The 19,291-nt window shown below is 43.8% G+C and overlaps 1 protein-coding gene across 1 annotated transcript in view; it reads left to right on the forward strand.

The window, feature by feature from the left end:
• The window catches only part of LOC135175614 (protein arginine N-methyltransferase 8-like), a 55,069-nt gene extending 41,156 nt beyond the window's left edge, over positions 1 to 13,913 (forward strand). The window contains exons 6-8 of the mRNA XM_064143946.1: positions 2,563 to 2,713; positions 10,268 to 10,389; positions 12,289 to 13,913. Coding sequence (XP_064000016.1) covers positions 2,563 to 2,713; positions 10,268 to 10,389; positions 12,289 to 12,372 — 357 coding nt within the window. The 3' untranslated portion in view covers positions 12,373 to 13,913. The remainder of the gene's footprint in view (positions 1 to 2,562; positions 2,714 to 10,267; positions 10,390 to 12,288) is intronic.
• Positions 13,914 to 19,291: the final 5,378 nt, after the last annotated feature.

The following is a 19,291-nucleotide window of genomic DNA, read 5'->3' on the forward strand; positions in this document are numbered from 1 at the left end:
GAACAAAAACCAGAAAAGAACTCTTTTATGTTCCCATTTGTCCTACACTCTCCAGGAAGAGTTTAAAGGTCCTGCAGGTCACACCAATTTAAGATTGCTGTTTAATGTTACCTAAAGCACAAACTGCATTCCGTGAACATGCACACACACACACACACAGAGTCACACACAATTAGTGAACATTCACTGTATCAGATAACAGAGCATAGTAACAAAACAAATAGAAAAAAAATGTCCCTACATGCTCAAGTTCCCAGCTATTTAGAGATTTGTGCCATGTGGGGAATATCAGGATTCACCTGTAGGAAGCCTTATTTCAAAGAAGCTGCAGCATATTTTGTGTAAAGGTATTGTTGCTCAGAGAGCTCCAGCCACACAGCTGGGTCTGAATGGTCCCATGCTCTCTGTCCACATGAATCATTCATCAGCTGAGGGAGCTGGGGGTGTGCAGCCTGGAGAAGAGGAGGCTCGGGGCAGACCTCATTGCTGTCTGCAACTACCTGAAGGGAGGCTGTAGTCAGGTGGGGTTGGTCTCTTCTGCTAAGCGATCAGCAACAGAACGGGGGGACACAGACTCAAGTTGTGCCAGGGCAGGTCTAAGCTGGATGTTAGGAGGAAGTTGTTGCCAGAGAGAGTGATTGGCATTGGAATGGGCTGCCCAGGGAGGTGGTGGAGTTGCTGTTCCTGAAGGTGTTCAAGCAAAGCCTGGCTGAGGCACTTAGTGCCATGGTCTGGTTGACTGGACAGGGATGGGTGTTAGGTTGGACTGGATGAGCTTGGAGGTTGCTTCCAACCTGCTGCATTCTATGATTCGATGATTGGACAGGACTGGGTGCTAGGTTGGACTGGATGAACTTGGAGGTCACTTCCAACCTGGTTGATTCCATGATTCTGTTCTATCTTTACCAATACGGTTTAAGACAAGGCATTCCTCTTGAGATTTTTCTCTTATGCCACTGCAGCTTCAGTGAACTCTCTAATCACATTACTTTTCCCCAGCTTCTCCTAAGCCAAAGCAAGAGGCACCTTTGTGACTTACTTTCTGTCATCCTTCAAATACTGCTCTTTTTTTCCCTCTACGCTTCTCTTTCTCTTCCCTTCTTTTTCCTAAGTGACTTTCCCTGTCACTATTTCCAACAGTTCTTGACTCTCAGCGTCTTCAGATTTAATTCCACTTATTCTCCCCTGCCAAAAAACAAAATGAAACCAACCCAACCAGTCAACCAAATCCGCCCCCCCCCCCCAGAAAAAAACAACAAAAAACCCCAAACCCAAACAAATCCCTAAAAAACACCTACAATTCAGAAGAGGGACACTGGCAGGAGGCTTATCTAGAAGCTACACTTTCTATTCTGTTATTTCAGCTAGTAGAAACCCAACATATGCTGCAGTATCTAGTGAAAACAATATCAGGTACTCCACTCTTCCTTTCAGCGACTGTTACAAACATCTGTAACTTAATGCTGTTGCTTCTCTCTCCACATTAACAGTTCATTCTGTGGAGGTGGGAGAAAAAAAGGCAAGGAAAAAGTAATTTTCTTTTGGAAAAGTGCCTGTGTTTTGAGTTCTGACTGTTTGATTTGATGTTCCCTTTACATCTGTACGCATATATCGAATGACAATAGAGGCAATTAGTGCTTATGAAAGAGTGTTTGACACTTTCTCCTTTCCCTAGAAATTAATTTTACTCCTTAGCCTTCAGATGAATCCTTTTCCCAGAGCTGACAATACTGCTTGTATCCCAGTGCCTCTTGCCCTCCAGCTTCTATGTCAGTTCAGCACCTTTACCTGCTACAATTAGCACTGCCTTCATCATCACATCCTACATTTGGGTGACCACTTCCTCCTTTGTCCAAACTAAGGTGGCTGGTGCCATGGGAGAGAGGAAGTGGGGGAAAAGCTCCAACTCCAAATCCAAAACCAACCAAGCAAAACCAGCACAAAATCCAGACTGTCACCAAGATTTAAATCTTTAATCTCCACCCTCACACTGGTAATAAGCTGCCTGACTGAGAAGGGTATCAGAAAAGAGAAGCGATGGCAGTGTAGAAGCAACCTGAATTATTCCATGTGAGGCAATGGGTGATAGCATTTAAGCAAGACATACATAGCAGCTGGTGACACCAGGATCTCCACCTCACTGTCATCATCCTTGTGATCCAAAGCACATTCCCTTCCAGAGATGCTCAAATAAATAAGAAACTGATTTCTATGTGAAACTCAGCTCTGCTGTCTACCCTCATGCTGACGATAAAAAGTCTTAGACCTAGGACCTGTATCTCCATTTCAACATCCATTGTGTCTATATTTGTCAAAGAACACTTCTACCTTGCTTACCTCCACCTCCTGCAGCCCCTCCCTGCCATTCCCAAGGAGACGCTCTGGCTGGGTGGCCTCTCTTTATCAGGTTCTGTCAGCTTAGTCAAATAACCAAATAATTTGATATATTCAATTTGGTATATTCAGTTTTCTTGCAGTGTTAACAGGTTGTCTTTGCTGCTGATCACTTAATGCTTACCTTATAGTCACATGCAAATGTCTTTTTCTTACTCCTCACAACAGGAAGTAGATATTTATACAGTGAAGACCGAAGAGTTGGCATTTACTTCTGCATTCTGTCTCCAAATTCAGCGTAATGATTACATCCATGCCTTGGTCACCTACTTTAATATAGAATTTACGAAGTGCCACAAGAAAATGGGATTCTCTACAGGTAATCTGTATTTCTTTACATTTAATTTATTTTGCCATCAGTGCTACTGGTCAGATGTTATAAGAAGGTTTGACTCTACCAGCATAGCTGAATTGCAGTGATAAAATTTATTTATTCCCTTTGTGGGAGTGACCAGGATGGGGAAGGTAGGAATAGAAATGCTTGTAGGAATTCTGGAGAAAGAAAGGCAAGGCTTCAAAATAGCTACCAGACTTGGTACGGACAGACTGACTCTGGGCTGGCAGCACTCAGTGGTGGCTCATGTCCAGCTCTGCACCCTCAAGTCCTCCACAGGGCTGCTCACCACTCTTCATGCCCTAGACTGTAGTGATAACAAGTTATCCATGGCAAAGCAATGTGGCCTTGTGGCCAAGAAGGCCAATGGGATCCTAGGGTGCATTAGGAGGAGTGTGTCCAGCAGATCAAGGGAGGTTCTCCCCCACTACTCTGCCCTGGTGAGACCTCATCTTGAATACTGTGTTCAGTTTTGGGCTCCCCAGTTTAAGAGGGACAGTGATCTGCTGGAGAGGGTCCAGTGGAGGGCTACGAAGGTGGTGAGGGGACTGGAGCACTGCCTGATGAGAAGCTGAGGGACCTGGGACTTCCTAGTCTGGAAAAGAGATGACTTAGAGGGGATTTGATAAATGTTTATAAGTACCTGAAGGCTGGCCAGGAGGGGGGGACAGGCTCTGCTCACTGCTCCCTGGGATAGGATAAGGAGCAATGGGTGTAAGTTGCAGCACAAGAGGTTCCGCCTCAACACAAGGAGGAACTTTACTGTAAGGGTCACAGAGTACTGGAACAGGCTGCCCAGGCAGGTTGTGGAGTCTCCTTCTCTGGAGCCTTTCAAGGTCTGTCTGGATGTGTTCCTCTGTGACCTGTGTTTGATTGTGTGGTCCTGCTCTGGCAGGGGGGTTGGACTCAGTAATCTTCTTGGGTCCTTTCCAACCCCTAACATCCTGTGATAAAAGAAATGGATCTGATCTGGGTTCAGGACCTCATCAGGCTCACAGAGGTCACTTCTCCAACTTGTCCACATCCCTCTGGATGGATCCTGTCCCTCAGGCTTCTGTGCTGTGCCACTTCACTTGGTGTCATCTGCTGAGGGAGCCTGGATCCCACTGTATGCATCCTTGAGTAAGACATTTCTCAGGGCAGGTGATTTATCAGATATTGGCTGCTTATTCCTGCTTAGCAGGAATTCTGGCCCAGGACATCAAACCCATTGCCAGTTATGTATAAGTTCTGTGTCAAGCTTCTCAGAATAGACAGGCAATTGTCGCCTCGGTGAGAGAGAGCAGCTCTGTATCTTAGTTTTCCATGCATCTGAAATGAAACAAAGACACCTGCTTATCTCAGTCTAGGAAAACACCATCTTCTTTATTTCCCCCCCCAAGATATAACCCCACACATAGTGCTTATGCAAAGGAGCTCTAGCAACCCAAATGTGAAACTCTAGATTACCTTAGTGAGCAAATATTTAAGGCAATAACCCCACTGTTTGCCAGAATGAATCAACCAGGCAACATTGCAAGAAATTTAAAAATCACCTAACTGTTTTAATGACGAGAATAGCAAAAAGATTAGCTAAGGTGGAGAACACTTTAGGGTTTAGGCATTTGTTTGTTCTGCAGAAAGGTGATTTTTTTTTTCCCCCTCAGCAGGAGACAGTCTGTTAACTTTTACAAAAGGTCATACAGTCAAACCTGCAGTTTTCTGTAAAAGCAGCTCTGAAGAGTGCAGTTACTGCACTGGGATGTTAACTGAAAACTACCTTAATAGTGTGATGGTTTGGGTGTTAGTGTTACCTGTCCTCCCCCCACACTTAAGAAAAATCACCCAGACTAGACTCAGCCGAGCACTGGGATGTTAACTGAAAACTACCTTAATAGTGTGATGGTTTGGATGTTAGTGTTACCTGCTCCCCCCACACACACACTTAAGAAAATCACCCAGACTAGACTCAGCTGAGATGGAAATTAAAGAATGCAGCTTTATATTTACAGTTGAGCACAATATCCAAGCAGGTATTTACAATCTATACAGTTATAGACCGACATAGACAAGTTAAACAGTGATACAGAAACACAACAGCCCTCCCAGAAACCAGAGTCCCCAGGAGAGGCTCCCAACCACCCTTCCACCTTCTCCCCACCCCTCTGCCTTACCCCAGATTTTGCCTTATGCTCAAGCTGAGTTTGGAGGGTCAGCCAGGGGGGTTAGGAAGCAGATGGATTAGTCAGGAAGCAATTTAGGTTAGAGAGAAAAGTTCGTGCAGCCCCAGAGACAGAGAGCAACTCCATTTTCTATATTTATGTTCTTGTTCTTATCCATCTCAGCAAGCCTATGAGTGCAGCAGCCATCACCACTGTTTCCTTTTCACAGCCTATCATCTAGTTCTTCTCACCAAAATATCCCAGCTAGGCTCAAACAAGCACAAGTAGGTTGTCTGACCTGATATAATGGAGGATTACAGGATCACATGATATCAGGGGTTGGAAGGGACTCAAAGACATCATTGAGTCCAACCCCCTGCCACAGCACAACCATACAGTCTAGCTCAGGTCACAGAGGAATGCATCCAGACAGGCCTTGAAAGGCTCGAGATAAGGAGACTCCACAACCTCTCTGGGAAGCCTGTTCCAGTGCTCTGTGACCCTTACAGTAAAGAAGTTCCCCTTTGTGGTGAGGTGGAATCTCCTATGCTGCAGCTTCCATCCACTGTCCTATCCCAGGGAGCAAGTGAGCAGAGCCTGTCCCCCATCTCCTGACTTCCAGCCTTCAGAGATTCATAAACATTGAATAAATCCCCTCTAAGTCTTTTCTTCTCCAAACTAAACAGCCCCAGGTCCCTCAGCTTCTCCTCATCAGTCAATGCTCCAGTCCCCTAATCATCCTTATAGCCCTCCCCTGGACTCTCTTGAGTAGATCCCTGTCCCTTTTCAACTGGGGAGCCCAAAACTGAACAAAGTATTCAAGATGGGGTCTTGAATACCAGGGCAGAGTAGAGGGGGAGGAGAACCTCCCTTGATCTGCTGGGCACACTCTTCTTAATACATCCCAGGATCCCATTGGCCTTCTTGGCCACAAGGGCACATTGCTGTGCCATGGATAACTTGTTACCCACCAGCACACCCAGGTCCCTCTCCATGGGACTGCTCTCCAGCAGATCATTTCCCAACCTGTACTTGGGTGTATGAAATAAGGAGAGGTTAATCAAGGCCATTCTACAAGATGGCTGGTCTTAGCTTCCCTTAGCACATAAGAAGACATAAAACTTGAGGAAGGAAAGCAGTTAGATACTCTCAGGGAGAAGAAGCTACAGCTGGATAAAAGTCTAGGCCAGATTATTGATTTTGACATGGTGTTTTTCTTACAGAGAAGTTTTTGCAGGCTCACTTGAACTTGTATAAGTTACTTCTGTGCCTACAGGCCATTAAAAAAAAAACCCAGAGGAAAGGAGTGGCAATCTTCAGTCTTTCTGAACATCTCTGAAGAAGAAGGTTCCTGAGCAGTGCCGCAAAGCCTAGCTTCTGTAAAATAGCTGTAATGCCCACAGGCTGCTGCTCCAGAGGTTCTGAATGCTTACTCATGCATTCCCATCCTAGCATCCTTTCAGTTTGGATGACTTGCCCTCTCTCATCATTCTTTCTGCAACTATGTCTCAGCCTTCTTGGAGGCCTGCTTGGGAAGGCTGCCTGTGTCTCCAAATTCTGTCTCCTGTCACTTGGCAAATGCTACATTTGTTCTATTCAGTGCTTTGCTTTTCTTCCCAATCCTCTGAACACAAGTCCTTCATAGGACCATACATGAGGCACACAAGCATGCTGAGAGTCCTGGTCAGTATCACGGCAAGGTTACCCTCTAACATCTTTGAAAGGTCATGGTGACTGGAAAAAGGTAGCTATCACACCCATCTTCAAGAAGTGGAGTTGTCATCCCTGGAGGTGTTCAAGAAAAGACTGGATGAGGCACTTAGAATCATAAAATCAACCAGGTTGGAAGACATCTCCAAGACCATCCAGTCCAACCTAGCACCCAGCCCTATCCAGTCAACCAGACCATGGCACTAAGTGCCTCATCCAGGCTTTTCTGGAACATCTCCAGGGACGACGACTCCACCACCTCCTTGGGCAGCCCATTCCAATGCCAATCACTCTCTCTGCCAACAACTTCCTCCTAACATCCAGCCTAGACTTTCCCTGGCACAACTTGAGACTGTGTCCCCTTGTTCTGTTGCTGGTTGCCTGGCAGAAGAGACCAACCCCACCTGGCTACAGCCTCCCTTCAGGTAGTTGTAGACAGCAATGAGGTCACCCCTGAGCCTCCTCTTCTCCAGGCTGCACACCCCCAGCTCCCTCAGCCTCTCCTCACAAGGTTTGTGCTCCAGGCCCTTCACCAGCTTTGTCACCCTTCTCTGGACATGCTCCAGTACCTCAATATCTCTCTTGAATTGAGGGGCCCATAATGGAGACAGCACTCAAGGTGTGGCCTGAGCAGTGCTGAGTACAGGGAAGGAATAACCTCCCTTATACTGCTGGCCACACCGTTCCTGATCCAGGCCAGGATGCCATTGGCTCAGTGTGGTTCTATATCTTTATTAATTACCTCAATGATGCTTTGGACTGGACTCTGCAAATTTGTTCATAGGAGGACACAGCTGCCATTTTAAAGACCTAAATGGGTTCATTTCAGGTTCAAAATGAACCAGTGTCTAGAAGACTAGTCTAGATTCTCAGTGAGTGTCTCTTGGCAAAACTCTGCAGACTTCACTAAAATATCCAAGTCTATAGGACATGAGCAAGTGTCACTTCATTAATTTATCATTCTTTTAATTATAAAGAAAATAACTGTGTGATTTGGAGTGGACTTGAAGTACAGGTATGAGGCACACACACACCCTAGAATCATAGAATGAGTCAGGGTTGGAAGGCACCATAAAGATCATCTAGTTCCAACCCCCCTGCCATGGGCAGTGACACCCTACCCTAGAGCAGGCTGCTCACAGCCTCAGCCAGCCTGGCCTTAAACACCTCCAGGCATGCGGCCTCAACCACCTCCCTGGGCAACCCATTCCAGCCTCTCACCACTCTCATGCTCAGCAACCTCCTCCTCATGGCCAGCATGAGTCTCCCCACCTCCAGCTTTGCTCCATTCCCCCCAGCCCTGTCACTCCCTGAGAGCCTAAAAAGTCCCTCCCCAGCTTTTTTGTAGGCCCCCTTCAGATACTGGCAGGCCACAAGAAAGTCACCTGGGAGCCTCCTCTTCTGCACACTGAACAGCCCCAACTCTTTCAGTCTGTCCTCACAGCAGAGCTGCTCCAGCCCTCTGAGCATCCTCATGGCCCTTCTCTGGACACACTCCAGCATCTCCACATCCCTCTTGTAATGGGGGCTCCAGAACTGGATGCAGTACTGCAGGTGGGGTCTCAGCAGAGCGGAGAATCACCTCTGTGGCCCTGCTGGCCACACTTCTCCTGCTGCAGCCCAGGATCTGGTTGGCCCTCTGGGCTGCAAGTGCACACTGTTGGTTCATATTGAACTTTTGGTCCAGCAGCACTCCTAAGTCCTTCTCCTTAGGGCTGCTCTCCAGGCACTCACTGCCCAGCTTGGATTTATGTGTTTTGATAAAAGCTTGATATGTTGATGTATGAAATGTTGATATACACCCCCCCACACACACAGAGGCATATATAAAGGCTGATATGTTGATATATAAAAGATTTATATATATATACACACACATATATATATATGTTGATATATAAAAGGTTGATATATATATTTATTTATAAGCTTGATATATTGATATATAATATATATATATAAAAGTTTGATATGTTGATATATAAAAATTGATATAAAAGTCTGACATATAAAAGGTTGTTTATGTTCTGATTCTAGAATTTTGGGGGAAAAGGTACTGTTAAAATTCTTGTCCTTACAGGGTTCTTTTTTGTTAACAAAACATCATTATCTCCTCAGTCACAAAATTTCTGAAGCCATTTTTTGTAACATTAATACTGAAATTGAACAAGCTTATTATTAAAGAGTGTTAAGGTCTTGTATTAGCATGGTTCAATAGAGTGAGCACATGTCTGCATCAAACAAAGTGACTAGAGAAAAATAGGGGAAAAAAGTAATTAATCAGGTCAGAAAATCTCTGAACTTAACAGTTATTCTTAGGTTCCTAGATGCCCTTAATTGCAGGAATGCTAGGCAAAACAAGTAACCAGTTCAAGTTCATTAGGCACTGTCAGAGAACTGAAATCAGAAATAAAACCAAGTAAAATAAACTGTGAAGTATACAAAATATTAAGTATTTATGTATTATTTATAACAATTATATATTATTATTTATATTTATATTAAAGTGATTCAGCTAAGCAAGACAATAAATAACTTTAGACCAAGATCCATCTCTGGTAAATTACCCATATCATATGCCTGTAAAAACTCCAAGTCCAAATTTGAACACCCCTAACAACTGTAAAATCTGCTGTTCCAGGATTGTGAGTCAATGTTTTCACCTGTGTCATTGTCATTAATAGGTTTTGATGAACTTTTCTTTCATAGGTGTATGTAATTCTTTTTTAACTCAGTTAGACTTCTAAATTTCAAAGCACTTAGTGGTAAAGATTTCCCCAACATGAAATTAAAGAAAAAGTGCCTCTCACGCCCAGTGGCATCCCTGCCTTTGTGCATCTCTTCTTGCTGGATTCACATCCGACATTTGCAGTAAAAATCAGAGATCATCCCACTGACAATCAATAGAAAAGTGTTGGGGTAAAGCACATTTGCTAATATATTTTATAAGTTAAAGCATAAGAGAAGAGAGCCAAGAGATGCCAAGAGAGCCAATGGCATCCTGGCCTGAATGAGGAGCAGTGTGGCCAGCAGGACAGGGGAGGTTATTCTGCCCCTGTACTCAGCACTGGTCAGGCCACACCTTGAGTGCTGTGTCCAGTTCTGGGCTCTTCAACTCAAGAGAGATGTTGAGGTGCTGGAATGTGTCCAGAGAAGGGCAACAAAAATGGTGAGGGGCCTGGAACACAAACCCTGTGAGGAGAGGCTGAGGGAGCTGGGGGTGTGCAGCCTGCAGAAGAGGAGGCTCAGGGCAGACCTCATTGCTGTCTACAGCTACCTGAAGGGAGGCTGTAGCCAGGTGGGGTTGGGCTCTTCTGCCAGGCAACCAGCAATAGAGCAAGGGGACACAGTCTCAAGTTGTGCCAGGAAAAGTCTAGGCTGGATGTTAGGAGGAAGTTGTTGGCAGAGAGAGTGATTGGCATTGGAATGGGCTGCCCAGGGAGTTGGTGGAGTTGCTGTCCCTGGAGGTGTTCCAAAAACGCCTGGCTGAGGCACTTAGTGCCATGGTCTAGTTGATTGGATATGGCTGGGTGCTAGGTTGGACTGGATGAGCCTGGAAGTCTCTTCCAGCCTGGTTGATTTTATGAAGAAAGGGATTTGTTTTTTTTTTCAGTTTTTCCCAAGTCTTAATTTGATTTGTAAGAGAAAGATGAATTTTCTATAAATAATACCCCTATATATCTTTTAGCACCTGATGCTCCCTATACTCACTGGAAGCAAACTGTCTTCTACTTAGAGGACTATTTAACTGTGAGACGAGGAGAAGAAATCTATGGGACTATATCCATGAAACCAAATGCAAAAAATGTGGTAAGTCAGCATCACTGATTCTAATTCCAATCCTACTGATAACAAAATATAAACAATAGAAAATAAAACGCATCTAAGGAAAACAATTAGCATGTTCAAAGCTCTACATTCATGTTTAGTAAGATCTCTAGTCACAGTTTCATCTAAGCTGGTCATAGCAATGACAATGCAAAGCTAATGTAACAGAACTTAGGCTTCAAACAAGCTAGCATGAGATGGAAGAAATTATTCAGGTACATCTCTAAATCAGCTGCCCTCAGCTGGGCAATCAGTTTGCCTCACATTTGGTGACACCAATAGGCAAGGTTCTCTTTGTACTGTCACCAAAATCACCGCCAAGACTCATTCTGTCAGCTCAGGATGATCAAGATTAAGTATTTCAGTTCCATATCTCTCTAGATAGATTTCCCACTCAGGGACTAAGAACTCTGCTTTAGTAAATTAAGTAACTTGTTTCAGCTGAGTACTCACTGATGAATGTGCTTGAACTGACTAAACAAGTGATGCAGTTGTTTAAAAATGGTAGCTTTCCACAGAAAATACAGGAGGTTTGTTTAAGACTAAAATTCCTCAATTTCTGTGCTCTGGGCTGAATCCTTCACCAAGTATGTTAGTTCTTCAGTGCTTCTTCTAATTGTTGAGAGGACTATGGGGCATGGTCTTATGGGCAAGCCATGTCTGTAGAGAAGTACATCTTCTGAGAGAAACGGTGACCTGCCAAAAACCTTGAGCAGAATCACTTAATTTCCCGTGACAACATATAGCCATTAGTATAACTCCAGTTATATTATATCCATGCTGGTGTAGTTATTGAAAGACTGCAGTTGGCAGTTGACTGCAGCAAATATTAACATTTCATTGCCATCTTTATTTTGCATTCCTTTTCTTTTTTTGAACTAAATACAGATTGGATATGGTTTGCATAGTAATGTTTGTACATGGGAAGAAACAAACACAAAATAATTTATCCATTGAAACAAGCACATTCACTTCTGAAGCTGCCACTTGCTAGGAAAGTAGAGGAATGGTCTGTTTCCCACCTTTATGTTGTTCTTTGGGAAACAGTTGGTAAACAACTCTTTTGAGTTGAATGCATCAAATTTCTTCTGAGGGAAAAAATGAAGGAAATTTCAAATGGCTGGGCATCAGCAAGGACTTGAATAGAGATTTAGGTGCTGAATTGAATATATTCTTGGTACTTACAATGGAGATTTAGGTGCTGAATTGAATGCATTCTTGGTACTTATGATGGAGATTTAGGTGCTGAATTGAAGGTATTCTTGGTAGTTACCGTAAGACAGAGAGACCACTTTGTTTCAAAAGGATTTGTTAGTTCAGAAGGATTCTTCTGAAGCACAAAGTCTTTCAAGAGTTTGTGGAGAGATACTTCATTTTGAGGGTTTATGGAGTGCCTCTTTAAAAAAAAAAAAAAAAAAGTGTCATGTTAAGACATGACTGTCATAAGAATGACTGATGGCTTGTCTACAATGGGAATTTTACCGGATCTGCTCTGGAATAACTCCTAGTGATAAAGCTGGAATAACTCCTAGTGATAAAGCCCTTTATTACAGATTAAGAGCACCTCAATGGGAAATACTCTTTAAAAGTGGTTATAGAATACCCAGGATAGTACAGCATTTCAGGAGTTTCCTAAATGACATCAGAATGTTAAATCACCTAAGACTACACAAAGATGCTCTAGACATAGATTGTATGGTGAATGCTATTACACATACTATATTCTGCTTCTGCAATGTTGGCACCACTTAACAACAGAAGTTAGAAACCTCAGTAGGTATCTCTTAAATCTACAGGTCTTTTCAACCAAAGCGATGATAACTGAACTCATACACTGAGCTTATGGTCTTACTTACATGTTCCAATTAAATCTTTTCACAGCGTGACCTGGATTTCACTGTAGACTTGGATTTTAAAGGACAGCTTTGTGAAATGTCGGTATCTAATGACTACAAAATGCGCTAGCAAGAAACTTTTCAGAGGCATGAAAAGGAGAACATTATCGAGTCCTGAATAGCTGAACTTCAAGCTAGCAACAATTGTTCATAAGATTATCATATCGAATACTAGAATGTTTACCCTGATGGAGAGTGGTGACCTGATTCTTCTTGCAGATGGTATGGAGGGCTGGGATCCCACTGTGAATGTACAGTATACAGAACTGTAGATTTTGTCCAAAAAAAATAGGAAAAAAATAAGGCCTTGCGTGTTTTGGTCAACTTTGGGACGGCAGAAGATGCATATACAAATTGTACTACTTTCTGTGAATTTCTGGTTCTTCCAAGCTTTGCATGCTAAAGATGAATAGGGCAGTTTTCTCGCTATGAAAGACCAGTACAGCACATTACTGTGATAGTATCACTAGACTTATATTCAATACAAATTAACATATATATATAAATATATATATATATATGTATCACGTGAGGGAAAAATGTAATTTCATACTAGGACTTTATTTTGTGATGATGATTTAAATTTTATTATACAGTTAAGGAAAGATGATGCTATCTCTGGCACTACTCCCTATGCAGTGACATGTTCTAGTAACTGTCCCAAGTTAAAGCTTTCGTAAATAATTCCATGCAAAGTGTAGATAAAAGCTGAGCATCTACAGAAAGTACAAGAGTCCTTTTGGATGTCCTTTGGAAGACAAGGACCAGGAACATTAAAATTCACCTGCACAACTGGATGTCTGTCAGAGATTTTAAGACATTAGCTTTTTACGCTTGAAAATATTTCGTGGTGAGTTTTTATAGCTGGATTTTGCATGCCACTTAGGATTTCAGTTTGATGACTGCAAAGTCTCTGAAGTGGTGGGTAATTAACGTTTCTTGTCTATGCCACGTTTCAGTTCTTTGCAAGATTCTTAAAGTAATGAAAAACAAACAAACAAAAAAAATGAATTAGTGTTTCATTTTGGTAATGTTTTAGCTGAGTTTTAAATTGCAAAGGCTATTTTCAAGAGTACAGTGATTTGCAGGGAAGAGCTAATGCCTTTGGAAAGAGTCTATGGCTTCTGATATTACTAAGATATCTGCAGCTTCCTCATCCCCATATACTCCTTGTTTTTCTTACAGCATCTCCTGCTTATAGTTAAAATATTAACTGCTTATAATCCCTCCTATGTATATTTCAGCTCTTTTTACTGTATGAATGTTGCTCATTTAACCACATGTAATTTATCAAGAACTTCATTATCAGTCCTATCCTCTCAGTGTCCCTGCTGTTAGGCGCTAAATCATAATTCATCATGTATTAGGTGAGACTTACTCCTCCCCCCCCCCCAAAAAAAAAAATCTCTTAAATCACCTGCAAATAAAGCATACTTAAAGATGTATTTGGCCAGTATTTGTCAACTTTTAAGAAAATTATTTCTATTGTGGTTTTTTTTTCCTTTATTGTACAGCGCTTCCATTTTCTTATGGTCTAAAGATGATGGCCTAGGGATTGTACCTCATGGCATCTATGTAGAAAGAAAATTAAACTGTAATTCAGCAGTAAAAGATACTGTTTCCAGTGTAGTTCATCACTTGTTTTAAAGCACTTAGTTTGCATTTTCTTGAAAACAAAAGGAACAAAAACGTCTCATAAATGACTTTGTAAGTGGCCCAATTCAAATGGGTGAACTCAGCATAGCAGAGGACAATTTGTCTGTGTTACACAATTGGTAACTTATCATAGAATCAACCAGGTTGGAAGAGACCTCCAAGATCATCCAGTCCAACCTAGCACCCAGCCCTATCCAATCAACCAGACCATGGCACTAAGTGCCTCATCCAGTCTTGAACACCTCCAGGGACAGCAACTCCACCACCTACCTGGGCAGCCCATTCCAATGCAAATCACTCTCTCTGGCAATAACTTCCTCCTAACATCCAGCCTAGACTTTCCCTGGCACAGCTTGAGACTGTGTCCCCTTGTTCTGTTGCTGGTTGCCTGGCAGAAGAGACCAACCCCACCTGGCTACAGCCTCCCTTCAGGTAGTTGTAGAAAGCAATGAGGTCCCCCCCGAGCCTCCTCTTCTCCAGGGTAAACACCCGAGCTCCCTCAGCTGATTAATGTGGATGAAGAGCATGGGACCATTCAGACCCAGCTGTGTGGCTGGAGCTCTCTGAGCAACAATACCTTTAAAAAAAAAATGCTGCAGGCTCTTTGAAATAAGGTTTCATGCAAACACTGTGTTCCCTTGTTCTGTTGCTGATTGCCTGGGAGAAGAGGCCAACTCCCACCTGGCTACAGCCTCCCTTCAGGTAGTTGTAGACAGCAGTGAGATCAACTTGAAGTCCTATGCATACTGGTGGATATAACATGTTCTCTGATAGCAGAATACAATGCAAACTATTTTTAAAATGCATAGGTAACCCTTAAGAAGGCATATTTACTAAATCAAGGCATGTCTTGTCATTGCTGTAATAGGCAAAGCAACACATTATTATAATTACTGTGTAATTAGAAAGCCCCATTAGTGTTACAGAAATGGGGAATGAGCTTTCAGAAGCCTGCTTTCATTGGTGAGCATGCATTTTCTTAGAATCATAGAATCAGTCAGGGTTAGAAGGGACCACAAGGATCATCTAGTTTCAACCTCTCCTGCCATGGGCAGGGACACCCTACCCTAGAGCAGGCAGCCCACAGCCTCATCCAGCCTGGCCTTAAACACCTCCAGGGATGCAGCCTCAACCACCTCCCTGGGCAACCCAGTCCAGCCTCTCACCACTCTCATGCTCAACAACTTCCTGCTCATGGCCAGTCTGAACCTATCCATCTCCAGCTCTGCTCCGTTCCCCCCAGTCCTGTCACTCCCTGATAGCCTAAAAAGTCCCTCCCCAGCTTTTTTCACAGTATCACAGTATCACCAAGGTTGGAAGAGACCTCATAGATCATCAAGTCCAACCCTTTACCACAGAGCTCAAGGCTAGATCATGGCACCAAGTGCCACGTCCAACCTTGCCTTGAACAGCTCCAGGGACGGCGACTCCACCACCTCCCCAGGCAGCCCATTCCAGTGTCCAATGACTCTCTCAGTGAAGAACTTTCTCCTCACCTCAAGTCTAAATTTCCCCTGGTGCAGCCTGAGGCTGTGTCCTCTCGTTCTGGTGCTGGCCACCTGAGAGAAGAGAGCAACCTCCTCCTGGCCACAACCACCCCTCAGGTAGTTGTAGACAGCAATAAGGTCACCCCTGAGCCTCCTCTTCTGCACACTGAACAGCCCCAACTCTTTCAGTCTGTCCTCACAGCAGAGCTGCTCCAGCCCTCTGAGCATCCTCGTGGCCCTTCTCTGGACACACTCCAGCATCTCTACATCCTTCTTGTAATGAGGGCTTCAGAATTGGATGCAATACTCCAGGTGCAGTCTCAGCAGAGTGAAGTAGAAGGGGAGAATCATCTCCCTGGCACTGCTGGCCACACTTCTCCTGCTGCAGCCCAGGATTTGGTTGGCCCTCCAGCCCTCTGATCATCCTTGTGGCCCTCTTGTCAGGCAGGGCTCACTGGGGAGGAGCGGGATGGGCAAGGTGAATTTACAATATTTTTTTTAAAAGCAACTGAAGAAATAAACCTTTCAGATGTAATATAACAATGTTTGCTTTCTATATGGAAAACTCTGTAGCCTCACTGTAAAAGAAAAAAAAAAAAGGCACACATTCTAAATTAACTTGTCATTGACTATTTTGAAGTAAAGAACACGTCAATCACCAGCTAGATGTTCTCCGGAACACTGGCATTTCGGCACAGTATGTTGGCTGAGGTGAGCCAAGGCAGTAGTATGCCTACAGGTGTAAAAGACTGGTCCCTGAAAATAGCTGCTGCTTCTGGGGTTAGACACAAAAAGAGTGAGAGAGACATGTGTTATACACAGCTGAGATGTTAAAAGAGGCAAATCACTGCTTTCAGGTGGCTGCTAAAGTAGAGAATCCATCCTTTACATGCAAAAAAATATCTGCCAGGGTCCAGATACTGGGGAAAGGGAAAAATATTTTTATGATTTCAAAATTATGACAGTTACTACTGTTCTCTTGATCTGGCTTTCCAGGGTCTGACTCTCTTTTCCTTCCCCTTTCTTAATGTATTTGATGCTTTTCTCCGTTTCAGAGGACACAAACATTGGAGATATGTGATGATGCAAAAAAACTTCGGAGAGAATCATAGAATCAACAAGGTTGGAAGAGGCCTCCAAGCTCATCCAGTCCAACCTACCACCCAGACCTGTCCAATCAACCAGACCATGGCACTAAGTGCCTCAGCCAGGCTTTGCTTGAACACCTCCAGGGACAGCGACTCCACCACCTCCCTGGGCAGCCCATTCCAATGCCAATCACTCTCTCTGCCAACAACTTCCTCCTAATATCCAGCCTAGACCTCCCCTGACACAATTTAAGGCTATGTCCCCTTGTTCTGTTCCTGGTTGCCTGGCAGAATAGACAAACCTCCACCTGGCTACAACCTCCTTTCAGGTAGTTGTAGACAGCAATGAGGTCACCGTTGAGCCCTAGACCCTTCCAACATAACATTCATGGGTCCAAAGGCACAAGTCATTTCTGCTTACCAGAATACTGATGCTGTGTTAAGTTCTTCCCATCCTTTTTCTTCTAACAGTTAAAGTAGAACATGCACCATGAAGCCAAAAGATTGACTAAAATATCATTTGGGGGGTGATGGGGGTGCTATTTCCATCTGTATCAGAGAAATGTGGGTTTGAAGATTTGAGGGTTTGTAGTGCCGTTTACTGCTCAAAGCAGAACTTTCCTCAAAGTAAAACCTGAAAACTTCCAAGGACAGAGATTTTATAAGCTACCAGCAGGGCTGATAGAATACATTTTCCGTCATGATAGACCATGCCTTGATTATTCAGCATTACATTCTGAGAGTTGTTTTCATCATTTCATGGATGTCCATAATGCCAATTTTGTATGACATCACTTTCTTGATCAATGGTATCCTACAGAAGTCTAAGCATACTACGTTGCACAGCTACATCATCTTCACAGCAGTGATAAAAAGATACTTTAGTTGCTATTTTACACAGCAATCATGTGCCGCGACAAAGAGATGGGGAGCAGCTCGATGTTCCGTTTTTACTGTACTTTCAGCACTTGGCTATATACCTTAACATACAAGCTAAAAGATCATGCCAAATCCTAATTAGTCATTAAGATAGACCTCAGTACAGACATCAAGACAGACCTCATACCTTAGCAACTAGGTAAGAAAGGATTAACAAAAACAGCAAGTTCATGCTTTACATTGTTTCACCTGTTGCAACATCCTCTAAGGTCATTTCAACCCTCTATTTTCCACTTTCCCAGTACTTTTCCACTTACACATTCTGAACCCATGGCTTATGTTCCAGTGTGTCAGGATCAAGCAGCTGTACAGCACTGAAAGTTTTACCATTCCCAACAATCATGTCAATAAGAAACACTACATAGAATTTACACTATTTCATAATCTGTGGATATGGTCTTCATTTGCCCTGATGTGAGTAGCAGTTGAGTACCCTGTGTGGGACACGTATATGACAAAAGCCATGTTCAGAATGCCTTGCACACCAAGGTATTTCTATGTAGAAGGTGACTTTACAGTGCAGTTACAAGTAAAAATAGCATACATGTATAAAGCTTCACTCAGGTAATTCATCTTTGATGACAAATATGTCATTTAATGTAATAGTATTAGACCATTAGATTAATACTTAGAGAAGTCCTGTCACTGAGAAGCTGCATTAGTGATTTATGCCTTACTTCAAAGGGACAAGCAACAGTTTTATTACAGCTTCATAATAGAAATCCATAGAATAAAGAGTTGGTATGATGATTGATAAGCCTTAACAGTCTAAATTCAGAGGTCTTTGATTGAAACTGTCATCACTGGTCAGTCATTTGCACCTTTAATGGATGTGGAATGTCGTGCAGGAACAGAGCAAACAGCACAGAAGAACCACACTGAGTTTTGCAGCCAAGTGCTAATTACCACCCCTAGCACCCAAAGTGGTGTTTGGCTGAAGCAATACTGGGCTGCAGCAATACTGTTCCGCAAGGATCAGTCCTGGGCCAAATCCTGTTCAATATCATTATTGATGATCCAGACCAGGGAATTGAATCCAGCATCAATAAGTTTGCAGATGACACCAAACTAGGAGCAGGTGTGGAGCTGTTGGAGGATATGAGAGCCTTGCAGAGGGACCTGGACAGGCTGGATGGGTGGGCAGAGGCCAATGGGATGAGATTTAACAAGGCCAAGTGCAGGGTTCTGCACTTTGGCCACAACAACCCCAAGCAGCACTACAGGCTGGGGACAGAGTAGCTGAGAGAAGCCAGGAAGAACGGGACCTGGGGGTGCAGGTAGACAGTAGTTGAAGATGAGCCAGCAGTGTGCCCAGGTGGCTAAGAGAGCCAATGGCATCCTGACCTGGATCAGGAGCAGTGTGGCCAGCAGGATAGGGGAGGTTCTTCTTCCCCTGTACTCAGCACTGGTCAGGCCACACCTTGAGTGCTCTGTCCAGTTCGGGGCTCCTCAATTCAAGAGAGATGTTGAGGTACAGGAATGTGTCCAGAGAAGGGCAACGAAACTGGTGAGGGGCCTGGAAAACAAACCCTATGAGGAGAGGCTGAGGGAACTGGGGCTGTTCAGCCTGGAGAAGAGGAGGCTTGGGGTGACCTCATTGGTGTCTACAACTACCTGAAGGGAGGCTGCAGCCAGGTGGGGTTGGTCTCTTCTGCCAGGCAACCAGTGACAGAACAAGGGGACACAGTCTCAAGTTGTGGTGGGGGAGGTCTAGGCTGGATGTTAGGAGGAAGTTGTTGGCAGAGAGAGTGATTGGCATTGGAATGGGCTGCCCAGGGAGGTGGTGGAGTCACCGTCCCTAGAGCTGTTCCAGAAAAGC

Source organism: Pogoniulus pusillus, chromosome 5 (assembly GCF_015220805.1).
Source record: "Pogoniulus pusillus isolate bPogPus1 chromosome 5, bPogPus1.pri, whole genome shotgun sequence".
NCBI classification, from domain to species: Eukaryota; Metazoa; Chordata; class Aves; order Piciformes; family Lybiidae; genus Pogoniulus; species Pogoniulus pusillus.